Source organism: Kwoniella newhampshirensis, chromosome 5 (genome assembly GCF_039105145.1).
Source record: "Kwoniella newhampshirensis strain CBS 13917 chromosome 5, whole genome shotgun sequence".
Taxonomy (NCBI): Eukaryota; Fungi; Basidiomycota; class Tremellomycetes; order Tremellales; family Cryptococcaceae; genus Kwoniella; species Kwoniella newhampshirensis.
Genome location: NC_089959.1, coordinates 550873 through 563173, shown reverse-complemented (window position 1 = coordinate 563173; position 12301 = coordinate 550873). Strand labels below are relative to the sequence as shown.

Sequence of the window (12301 nt, the reverse complement as noted above, 5' to 3'; positions counted from 1 at the left end):
TTGACAGGATGTCAAAGGCAAATTTACTGAACGGCTCGGATGATCAGCTGTTTGTGAGATTGGGACTGACACATGGACGCAACCAATTCCGACTCTGAGTCAAAGGATGTATGTGTATGATTGCTAAGAACGGGTAGATCACTCACCTGTGTATATGCGTGCGTGTTCTAGAAGACCCTTTCTCACCTTCCCGTCCGTCGTCCGCCGCTATGACCGTCTGGAATCAAGGTGGATGTGACCTGTCGCTATCACCTGGTTGATGGATGGATGGATGAATGGATGAATGGATGAATGGATGAATGGATGCGGTTCTACCAAGGTTTGTTGCTAATCGAGCCGTTCCCTGGTTGGTAATCGGAATGACCCGCGGCTCGTTTCAGTCTTCTGTTCGTCGTTCAAGTCGAAAGAAGGGATGATCGTTTCTGTTTCTGTTTCTCTCTTTCTCCCTTCTCCTTCACCCTAGTAATGTCAGACCCGGTGATATGTTTGGGGGTGATGTAAGAGGGACGAGAAGTGGAGATATCGATGGAGATTGATCGACTGATCGACTGATAGGATTGATAGATTGGTCGAGACGAGGGAGAGCTGAGCTGGACCCATACACGCAATCCTTCTCCCGAGAACGTTACTACTGGTGCTGCTGCTGCTGCTATAGCCGGATGATACTCGTATCCCTCCCTCTCTCTCACCGCCATGCTTCTTCACCCTCAGGCACGATAAGGGTAAAAATAGGAAAAAAACGAGGTTTATACCACGAGGATGTTTAAACAAACCCTTATCGTGCTTCCCCTTGGTTCCACGGAGCATTATCGTTCATTCATCCATTCCAGCATGCACAAAGCACATCAGTGATATCTTCCGATATGCTTCCCTTTGAGATAAACACACACTTCCCGACCACAGCCGCGAGGCGAAATGCTACTCGCAAAATATATGCAGGTACCTCTGTGGTACATGAGCAATCCCTTATCGCGTTACGCCAGGTTCTAGACCTCGTTCTGCATTTCCCCCCCCCCCCGCGTGGCGCCCGCACCAAAGTCACTCTCGACATCACCGCTGATAACTCCCGCTCAGGTCTAAAGCTCATTTGTGGTGGTACGTCATGAGGTCGAACCTTGATTGCACGTCGTATGAGTCAAGCGTGCAACTGAGGATTGCAACTGGATTCAATCATGTCCCATCACACCATCACAGTAGACTCAACCGGTGTGATATACGTTTTGTCTCATTATCACCCTTGATGATGATGAGTTGGTTATATGCATATGGTCTGAAGAATCCCGGTCCGTGCCCGTGCCCGTTTCACCCGAAAAGAAACAATCCAATACCGTTCTATGCGGCACGTCCCTCTGGATCCTTGTAACTCATCATGTCTCTATCTAATGAATGCAACCGTTGCAGTTCTAACAATAATCGGAATGTCTACTCTTGGCGTCAGCCATGAGTTTCTTGTCACGTATAGTCACACTCACATATGCTTGCATGTCAACCCATGACCAATGATCGAGTGCGAATCTTTGGCCCGCTTCACCAATCTTCTGAGCGAGACGCTGCGGAAATATCAGCGCGGTGTTTCTTAGTAGACACAATGACAACCCACATCGTGCCCCTTGGTCGTGTCAACGTTACCCGCTTCGTCGACTGGTCCCACGAAGAACGCCATAATGTCGTATAGATCGGAATAGTCGGGCTTCAAGGGGATATAATGGTACCACGGCGCTGTGAGGGTGTTAGTATGTCCCCACAGAAACGGATCTACACCCACTCAGCCATTGCTATCGAACCGTTAGCTCGATCGAGACAAATGTACACAAGCCACTCACCATATGCCATTCTGGGAACATGGTGAATTTGATCACCGGACTGCCAGTGCTTAACAGCCTGTGGAATCGGGATGACCATCCGTTGCCATCCACATCGAGATTGTACTTGAAAGCGGCTGCTTGCTCTGGCCATACCTTCTGACCAAATTCAATAGTCTTGGCGACCTGTTTGCACACCTCGGCAGAAGGGCACTGACACGGGTCAGCGAACGTTTCAGACATCGTGGACCCACCTGCACAGGCTGTCCCGACAATTTGACATCCGCGTATGCCTTGCTGAGAACCCTCTCCCATCTTCTCACGACCTTGAATCCAGACTCGCCATCTGGTATTATGACTTCTCGCAGCTGCTGATCCCACCATGAATCACCTCCTTTTGGACCATTGATCATGAGGTGCAGACGCATTCTGTGGCTTTCTTTCCAGTCACGCTGCCCTCCATAACCGCCCGTCGTCGATCCTCTCCAAAACAGTCTGTTGTCGGTCTTGTCACCCCAAACGCCGAGGAATGGAACATCGTCCTGGGTGATGTTCATGTACGCTTCCATCGGGGTCGTCTGAAAACTCGCGTCGCCGGGGAACTTGGACAAAACGAGAACGGGTTTGAGGATGGATGGGGAACGCTGGGCATAGTCGACCGACATGGCTCCATGCAGACGCTTGAGCTCGGGGTGGTCACAGAAGTCCATGGCGGGGAGGTGGTCGAAGATGAATGATTTGGCTGAGTGTCAGCAGCGATGGTCGCCTTCGATGACTTACGAAGTACGTCCTCGGTCGCATTCTCAGCACCAGGTCGAATGTTAGCAGGGGAATCGAGAGGGCATGCTTTCTGTGGTTGTGGTCGGGCAAGTCAGCGGGAATGACTAGTTGAATCCCCCGTTACTCACAAACCAGCCCCACGCCGGTGTTCTGTTCGGGTTCTCCAGCTCTTTCAATTCAGCCTCCTGGAAATCTACGACGGGTCAGCTTGGCTTCGATCTCGCCGCACTCACGCTCTCCTCGCTTGACCAACTCCATTGCCCGCTGTCTCTGATCCTTGCCAAGCACCACACTTCCTGTATCGTGGTCGCTTCCCGTCACTCGCAGGTAGAAACCCTCCGGCAAATCGTCCTTGAAACCCGCTATCAGATTTCGAAGATGTTTCGGTCTCGCACTGTTTATTCTTTCCCCAGTGAGATCCACTTGATCCTTCCCGATGTCCAAAGTGTACGTGAAAGAGGTACCTTCCAGGGCTTTACTCCTGGCGAGGAAGGTCGCCGGTTCCAGTGCATGGTGGGGCAGCAGATCCCGCATGAGTTGATCGTAGTCGTCCACGATTCTGATGCCGTGTTTCTGACAGAACGCAAACCACACATCGAAACCTGTGGGAGGGGCCATGTGATATCGTCTCTTGTACTCTGCGACGGCGGCTAGCAGCGTTGTCGACTGCGAAGCGAGCATCGTTGTCCACTGACTCTCGGCACGCTCCATCAGCTCGTATATAGGATGTTCGGCTTTCACACCTGGTTGAGCGCTCGTCAACGTCGCCATGCCAGTGTCGCCCCATGACACTATCGATTTCCTTCCCCGTCTCCCTCCCTTCACCGCGAAACCCAACGGCGGCGGCGGTATTCTCTCTATCCCCAGCCCATGTCGTATACCGAACCAATACAGAAGGAAGAAGATGAAGAGGAGATACAAAATCTTCTTTGGCCGTCTGATCGGACGTGGAACCGAACCGTGCGGTAACATGCCTACCGAGGAGAGGGGGAAGCTACTCGACGGTTGTGATATGGAATGTTGTCTCGAAGACCATTTCTGTTTCGGTGATACGCCATACGGTGACCGTGATGTCCTCGGTGGCATCGTCGGCGGCGGTTGATTGAGCGGGATCTGACGATGACTGCTACTCCAGAGTTGCGAGACGTGTTTTGGTCTGCTTTAGAAAACATGGCCAAAGGGGCCGCGGTGAGTAGCGTGGCAGACATCCCCTGAACACGCTACCTGAGCCTGAGACCTGCTTTCGGTTGAACTGCTGTTATCAGGCTCACATAGGTTATATTCGGCTTCAGGGGCGGACCGAGCGATTAAAACTGCGCTTGTGGGTCCGAAATGTGGGTTCACTGGGCGTTTCCCCACCGGGCCGCGATGCCGATGACGTGGTACGTACTTTGAGCGAATCGTGCCCCCCCTGAGATTGATTCTATTAGGCTTGTTTTTTTCTATTGCTATCACTACGAGTACGAGTACTGCTCCTTTACACAAGCAGGAACCCTGGTGCTTCCACAGCTATCCACCTCGACTTTTCTTCATACATCTCCTTGATAACTCCTTTCTTCTCTCTAAACCCATCCTCCATTGTCAACAGAAACTCCCACACACACACACATCCACCATGTCACGCGCGCCTGATCTTGCCATGTCGACGGTCAAGACCTCTTCGCCTCTCGCGACAGGAGGTTCCACCCCGACCGGACCAGGGAACTTCACTCCTGTCTTCGAGACTTCCCCGGCTACGTCTCCCGCAGTATCTCGACGAAACTCCATTGTCCAGCCCATGGCACGGAGACCTTCGGAAACTGCTTCGCTGTCTCGCCGACCTTCTCTGAACCAGAACGCACAATCACAAGGTCCCGGCTCCTACATATCTCGTTCGCGACGTTCCTCCATGGCTTCCGGTCCTCGACCAATGAGGAGGGAGGATTACTCGGGTCCTGCGACTCCCTCTGTACTCTCTCGAGCCGGTTCCCCTACTCTGCCTCTCGCCAATGACTTCACCTCGGCACCGAGATCTTACTTCGAAGGTGCAGCCGGGTTCAGTGCCCTCGACGGTATTAGAGAGCTTAGGAACGGTCAGTTCATTGGTAGTTTGGACTGTGGTACCACGTGAGTCTACCTGGTAGCTATGATAGAGCCAGTCCACCACTGACACCACCGCAGCTCTACCCGTTTCATCATTTTCGACAAACGAGCCAAGATCATCGCAGAACACCAAGCTGAGTTCGAGCAGATCCTCCCTCATGCTGGTTGGCACGAACACGACCCTGAGGCTTTGGTCAGTGCCATGACCGACGTTATCCAAAAAGCTGTAGAGAAGCTCGAGTGGATGGGTTGGTCAAGGACTAGTATCAAGGGTATCGGTGAGCGTGCTGGGCTACTCACATGGTGACCTATCTACTGACACCACGCAGGCATCACAAATCAACGTGAAACCACCGTTTGTTGGTCTCGCTCCACCGGTAAACCCCTCTGCAACGCTATTGTGTGGGATGACGCGAGGACCCTCGGTGTGGTTCGGGAGTACGAGAAGAAGCTGGATGAGGAAGGACTCGAGATCGACGACGAGGAGGAGGATTTGCATGGGGTGCAAAAAGACGTCGAGATTGGCACTGGGGGGGACGGTGCTGCATTTGCCGAAAAGGGTGGCGTTGTGGATACAACAGCTACGGTCGCTGGTACCATCAACAAAGCTATGGAGGGTCTCGGCTTCGCGGGGAGGGGCAAGGAAGCTGGCTCCAAGAGACGGCGGAAGGGCAAGGAGGGGCTGGTGGATGTGTGAGTGTGGTCTGGTGCACCAATCCGCCTTTGAGCTTACGTTATCAAAAGCACCGGTCTCCCTCTATCTACCTATTTCTCCGCTATCAAACTTCGATGGATGCTGGATCATCAGAAGGCTGTCCGTGACGCACACGAGGCGGATGACATGATGTTTGGGACCGTAGATACTTGGCTCGTCTACGTGAGTCTTGCCTTTTTTTTTTTATTCGAGCCACGCTGACCTGCCCACCCCCCCCTCCACAGGCTCTTACCGGACGTGAGAAAGGCGGTCTTCACATTATGGACGTCACCAACGCATCGCGAACCCTCCTGATCTCCCTCAAGACTCTGCAATGGCACCCCCCTCTCTTGCGTTTCTTCGGTATCCGACCTTCTGTCCTTCCCAAGATCGTCTCATCCGCCGAGGTCTACGGCAACATTTCAAAACACCTCGACACCCCGCTCACAGGTGTGCCCATCGCTGGTATCATCGGTGATCAACAGGCTGCTCTGGTCGGTAACAAGTGTCTGAAGAAAGGTGAGGCAAAGTGTACCTATGGTACCGGTGCTTTCGTCCTCTTCAACACGGGAAATGAGATTGTCAGGAGTGACTATGGTTTGATTTCGACCATCGCATTCCAGGCGGGTCCCGATGCCACTCCGGTATACGCCTTGGAAGGGTCGATCGCTGTTGCCGGATCAGCTATCAAATGGTGGGTACCTGACTTTATCATGATGACTACCTCCGCTTACCCTACTCAGGCTTCGAGATCAAATGGAATTGATAGAAGAATCGTCAGAGATGGACATTCTCGCGGGTTCTGTGGCCGACACTGGTGGCGTCTACTTTGTCACAGCCTTCTCTGGTCTGCTTGCACCGTGAGTGATGTGGTTTTCCCTCAAGCCATTGTCTGACAGAGAATCGTGCAGATACTGGGACCGTGAGGCATCCGGAACGATCATCGGTCTCACTGCCTACACTACTTCTGCGCACATCGCTCGAGCCACCCTCGAAGCGGTTTGCTTCCAGACGAGAGCTGTTTTGGATGTCATCGAAAAGGAGAGCGGGACGAAACTGGAGACGTTGAAGGTGGATGGTGGTGTGACCAACTCGGATCTGGCGATGCAATTGCAGGCCAACGTGAGTGGATCCACCATATATGTGCATGACAGCCCGCTGACTTTGCCACAGATTGGCGGTTTCAATGTCGCTCGTCCATCGATGCGAGAGTCCACCGCTCTTGGTTCCGCGCTCCTCGCCGCTCATGCCTTGGGTTTGTTCGGCTGGGACTTGACCAAGCCAGAGACCCTTTCCGAGGTGAACACTGCCGGCGTACACACCTTCGAACCTGAGATCGACGTGAAAGAGAGAGCCAAGAAGATCAAAGGGTGGGAGAGGGCTGTGGACCGAGCGAAGAAGTGGCACACTGAAGATGAGGAGGACGAGGAAGAGGAGAGATATGAGAAGGAGAGCGGGTTTTCGAGGTTGTTCTAGGCGAGAAGGGGGTAGTCTTGGTAGAACACAGGGAAGAAGTAGAATGTTGGTACCATGGGACGATGGATCTGAAGCATAATGCACTGTATAGATGTCGAAGGTGTCACTGGGGCTGACGCGGGAGTTGCCGGTACTGCCAAAGATGCAGACTTACTGGAGCGAGGGGACAGCCAGCTTCTGATGATTCTTGTGCTGTTGTCGTGACACCGACCGTCGTCAGATTATTCCACCTTGGTATCCACGAAGAAGGATTGATGCTGTAGCTGTATTTGGTCTGCCTTTTCCACGGTGTCACACGACCGCTTTTTAGAAATCCAATCCTCCCCCTGTTCTACATTACAAATTAGCCGAACACAAACGTCCTCACCCTCCTACCCAGCGTTGTCCCGTTGCCTCTGTCGATGGCTCTTGTGCACCGGGTTACGGCATTGCAACGTACGGCTGGAACGCTCCTTGTCCTGGGTCGTACCCCGTCCTGGGGGTCTGTGGCGAAGGTGCCATGTGCGACCATGGTCGATTGGAATGGGAGACGTTGGTTTCGCGATGGCGGGATGTCGGCGCTGTGGTATCTTCGCAGATCGGCTCAGCACTCTGCACTCTGATGGGTACAAGATTACGGGCATAGTCAACGACGGACGTGAATTCAGGTCAGAGGACAGCCGACCGAAAGCGATCACGGGGTCATTTCCAGCTAGATATCGAGCAAACACCACATCGTGCTCACCCTCCATCGCCACGCTTACCAACATTACACTCAATGCCCAAGGGTTTCAGTGAAGTCATCTCATCCAGACTGAGTACCGCAATCACTCACAAGTTCACACCATCCATCGGCCGTCCCAGATTCGATTCGGAGAAGGTGAACACGGAAACGTCGTCTTCGCCTCGATCATCGTTGATTCTCTGACGAGTTCGCGTGCTGAGAGTGTAGGTTGGTTGAACGAGGATGGGACCAGAGACGGGAGGTTTACCAAGAGTGAGTGTGAGTGGTCAGTTGAGTTTGAGACACAGTAGTGAGAAGATACGCTCCACGCATCTCTCTCTGTCTACTGGGCTGGACCTGGACAGTTGGAGCTGGATCGGACATGGTGTATGAGCTGGAGTGGATCGAGATTGCGAGCAGGTGGCATCTATCTCTATCACAGATGTGTGACTGGAAGTATGCATGTTGCTCGAGGCAGGGTGAACATAACCTATTCATACATACACTCCCAGAGGGGTCTGTTGTTTCAGCGGTGCCCTTTGGTTGAACATATGTGATCGATAGGCAGGCCCGCCTGGCCGGGAATCATCATGTCGTTGCTTTTTATAGCACAAACAGCAGGCATGATCTTGGCATTAAATATACAACGGACTAGTCTCACCCCTACCACATACACAGTCCTCCTCGACGATTCATCGCCACACCTCAATGAACGCCCGTCATCGTACCTGGACCAGAGGACGGGATCGTGTCGGTTGGCTGGTCGGACGGCTGTTGGCCGTATCTCGCTTCGTATTTCGATCGATATTTGCGGACTGGGTCGCTGTCACTAGGGTAGGTGGGTGGGAGCCAATCAGTCAGTCTGGCGGGAATGTCAAGACCAAGATCTGAGGCATGAGAGAAGTGGACGGTGTCAAAACTCACTCGAATTCGAACTGGACAGTATGCGACAGTATGTATCAGCACAGCCCAGAAATTTTCTCTCTCGTCATGTCAGTCGACTCACACATGTACAGCTGAATATCCGACTCAGGAACCCTTTCTTCTTCATCGTCTCGTTTGGCCGTCGTTCTGCATGTACCCACGTCAATGTCACCCAGTCAGTCAATCCCGTCTCCAACCACAAAATGACTGTGGACTGACCCCTCCTCATCTCATCGTGACTTATCCCATAGACGTCTCCTGACATCGTCTTCCCCTTCTCACCACCTGAAGATCGGCGATTGCGATTTACCTTCTCCTGTGCCTCGTTCGTATTTGTGCTGGTGCTCACACGACGCGAGGACGAGGACGGTAAGGGATCCCATACGTCGTCGAGCGATGAGAGGGAAGAACGTATTCTGCGATGTTGCGACGACATGATGGGGAGGAAGTGATCGGACTGGTTCGTGTCGCGCTTGTTCAGGGGGGATTGGCGGTGGTCGTCAAGGACTGTCGGTCGCGGTGGTCAGTGCGGTTGATAGCTAAGGTGTTGCGCCAAAGGACGGTATACGCTCGCGTTTCGGATTGATGATTGATGATTGATGATTGATGATTGATGATCGATGATCGATGATCGAGCTTTCGGCGCCTTCCCCGAAGAATAAATGATGCACGGTTCGAAGGTATATACCAAAGACTGAGTATGATCGTATTGATCTGAATGGCACACTTCGGTGGGGAAACGAACGAGAAATACATAACTTATAGTGCAACATCCATCCATACTCACCCTTCCTCATCAAGCAAACTCGCCACTCGAACCCCTGACCAACTCATGTCACTCACCCTCTCCCACCCTGTCGATCATCAGAAAATCAAAGATCTTGTCCCCAAACCAACCTCCACATCTCCCGCAATCAAGACCCTACATCAACAACAGAGGCCCCACTCTCAGATTGATTATCCATCCGACGTCATTCCCACGGACAACAGCTATACTCTTTGATGCTCACTGCACGTCGCACTCCCTTCCGTTCACATTCACATGTGCTTACTGCACAAGTGGGATCCCGTGGATTCGGTTGGGTGGAAAAGTGTAATCAGAAGGGGAATCAAGTGTTCAGGGATTTGCAGATTGCATGATGCGGGGTAACGTAAGTTGTTTCGATCATTTTTCGAAGAAAGGTGTGAGGGTAACCTCCATACCGTACGTTTCGACGATAGAAGAGACGATCCAAAATACCATCCGTTTGTCGGGCTTTTTATGTGCATACACCAGTTCGGCCACATGGGAATCAAACGTTTGATAGACACGACCATTTCGGCCTCAGACCTGATACTCTCATCACAAACGTAGTTACGGTCGCACTTTGGTGGTCAGCACGACAACCTTTTTGCCAAGATCGGTGCTTCGATATCCACCCAACGCGCCATACCGATATCCAGGCCATGCATAATCTAGCTGCATTCCTTCTTTCCACCCTCTCCGCTCCAGGCATGTGCGATACTCAGCCCGCAACTTAGCACCAAGACCACCAGTCCGAAGCCGGCCACCAAGACCGCCGGTAATCTTTGTTTCGAATACCACTCGCCCGAAGTCAAGACAAAGTATGCCGAAGCGGGGAAGATGAACGCTAGAGCTGAAGCAGAAAGACCACCCGCCAATTCGAGAACAATGCCGAGATCACAGGTGGTCAATGCGACTGGGGAGAAAAGTCAGCTTGGCCAAGTATTGCATATCTGGTAAGAGTCGACTCACTGCCCATGGTGGTGAAGACCACAGCGGAGGTGATGATGACATGTCGAGTCTGACTGAACTGCCGGGACTTGAAGAAATATTCCTCGATCACTTCTCGACACACGTACACTTCGAGAGGGACTGAGCGGATTGCAAGCGTTAGCCTTTGTCCGCGGCAACCCTGGATACCACCCACTTGTAGTGGACATGTTGGCTCCGAAACAGAATCTGGCGATGTTGATCACCCAGTCGTCGGAACTGAAGTTGTTAAGAATGTTCCCCTGTCGTCCTATAAGCTTTGTCTCGCAAGTCTTTGACAACCGATCAGCTCACCTCAGTCTTGTCGGTGAAGACGACATATCCAGATACGGCTACCAGCAGACATGCGACCAGACTGATACCGGTAGAAATATGCGTGACGACGTAGAAGCTGAAAATTAATTGTCAGCACTGCCATTTTCATTCTGTCCACTTCTACACTCACCGATCGAGAGTCGGCACATGGATACTCTTGTAGATGTAATTACTATTATGATGACACGCATATGCGAAAGAGATGACACCGATGGCTTGGAAAACCCCAGGTCGGATGATGGAAAAAGTTTCGAGGGATGAACCTCTTAATGATGGATCCACCGCAACGCTTCGGAAGAGGACGGACACAACGATGACGCTCATGGACACGAGGGCTAGATGGAGTCAGCTCTTGTATGTACGATAGGTACCCACCGAAGCTAGATGACTTGGACAGCTTGACGATATCTCGATGTAAGCTGAGGGGGAAAGAGACAAAAAGTGTGCAGAGGATGATGACGACTTTTCGGTCGACGAGGAGGCGAACGAAGGCGTGTTCTGCCAAAGAAGGAAATAAGTACGAGATGACTCGAGGAATGGTGTCGCCGCTAAGAGTGATCGAGTCAGCTCAGAAGCACAACCTTCATCGAAGCGACTCACATGATGACGTGAAATGCGCAAGTACTGTTTTGATGAGCTACTCTGTTTCACGGAATTGGACTGGATGGCTCACCCGCCGAAAGCGAAAGCAAACTGAAAGAATGATACTGCTGCTGCGCCAAAATGTCCAAAACAATGGTACATGGTCTGCCCTATAATGAGCGTGGGACGTGTGGTATTGCCCATATCCACTCACATCGGTATACGAGTCTCTCCCGCTCAGCTTGCTCGTAAGGATGACCAGTCTGATCGTCCAGTCTGATATGAAGGCGAGGGATATGAGGAGGAATATCCCCATCACAAAGCCCGCCTGAGCGACAGCGTATGGTAGCCTGGAACGGTATTAGGGTTTGTCATACCTAGCAGGCAATCTGTAGTGCAGCCCACCCTATGATGCCTGCCCCTATGATTGAATTCGCCATCTAGCGAAAGGTCATGTCGTCAGTCAACCAGCCTGCAATACGGTATGAAAGTGTCAGCTCACATTCGTGATGGCATCCATCAACGTCCCTCTCGAAGCGGAATTCGGACCTTCCGCCAATAACAATTCTTCCTCTTCTTCTGCCAGGTGTTCTCCTCTCGCACTCAAAGACAGTAACGGTGCAGTCGTACTAAGTTCGTCATGATCTTCTTCCGGAGCTTTGAACACTGTAATACCCACCATCAGTACCCGCTCGTAGCAAACGGAAATCTACCAGCTCACAGATATCTCCTCTCTCCCCCAGCTCCAAGTCCTCTGCTTGGTTCGACACGTCACGATCCCTTGATCCTCTTCTTGATCCTCGCCTTGATGACTGAGACGAGGAGGCTAGGTGTTGTAGTGCTAGAGACGAGGTGGATCGACTGGGCCCCGGCAGATACGATTGTGAGTGGTCATCATCTGTGAGAGCCATGCTGGCGACAGACTATTGCACAGATGTTGTATGCCCAGTATGTGATGTGGAGACAAGCATGTTATCGTATCGCTTGTGCGTAACGAGTGAAAGCGAACAAAGGTGGTCGAGGATTGGTGGCCCCGCAATTGCACGATGAAACGCGGTCCGAAATCAACTGTAATACCAGTCACAACAACAACAACCGAAGTATCAGTTCTTCTCTGTACTCGACTGACTGACCGGTCCACATAGGTCACCGGTCGTGCCCAACCACAG

The 12301-nt window shown here is 52.1% G+C and overlaps 4 protein-coding genes across 4 annotated transcripts; 1 reads left to right on the top strand and 3 right to left on the bottom strand.

Annotated features, from left to right (window-relative positions):
* Positions 1–1332: 1332 nt before the first annotated feature.
* IAR55_002791 (uncharacterized protein) lies at positions 1333–3668 on the bottom strand (the record flags this gene model as incomplete). Its single annotated transcript, XM_066945902.1, has 9 exons — positions 1333–1422; positions 1473–1550; positions 1601–1719; positions 1766–1775; positions 1824–1988; positions 2057–2446; positions 2503–2652; positions 2711–2751; positions 2816–3668. The coding sequence occupies 9 exons, from the start codon at positions 3666–3668 to the stop codon at positions 1333–1335; spliced, it is 1896 nt and encodes a 631-aa protein (XP_066803403.1).
* A 529-nt stretch (positions 3669–4197) lies between these two features.
* Positions 4198–6834, top strand: IAR55_002790 (glycerol kinase; the record flags this gene model as incomplete). Its single annotated transcript, XM_066945901.1, has 8 exons — positions 4198–4688; positions 4743–4942; positions 4994–5357; positions 5409–5541; positions 5604–6052; positions 6102–6218; positions 6270–6480; positions 6532–6834. 8 exons carry the CDS (start codon positions 4198–4200, stop codon positions 6832–6834), a joined length of 2268 nt encoding a protein of 755 aa, XP_066803402.1.
* Positions 6835–8242: 1408 nt separating this feature from the next.
* IAR55_002789 (uncharacterized protein) lies at positions 8243–8897 on the bottom strand (the record flags this gene model as incomplete). The annotated part of the gene is made up of 4 exons (XM_066945900.1): positions 8243–8399; positions 8462–8472; positions 8544–8608; positions 8681–8897. The coding sequence occupies 4 exons, from the start codon at positions 8895–8897 to the stop codon at positions 8243–8245; spliced, it is 450 nt and encodes a 149-aa protein (XP_066803401.1).
* A 1019-nt stretch (positions 8898–9916) lies between these two features.
* Positions 9917–12043, bottom strand: IAR55_002788 (uncharacterized protein; the record flags this gene model as incomplete). The annotated part of the gene is made up of 12 exons (XM_066945899.1): positions 9917–10161; positions 10218–10337; positions 10393–10477; positions 10530–10626; positions 10681–10839; positions 10913–11098; positions 11151–11174; positions 11224–11297; positions 11347–11482; positions 11538–11572; positions 11635–11798; positions 11854–12043. 12 exons carry the CDS (start codon positions 12041–12043, stop codon positions 9917–9919), a joined length of 1515 nt encoding a protein of 504 aa, XP_066803400.1.
* Positions 12044–12301: the final 258 nt, after the last annotated feature.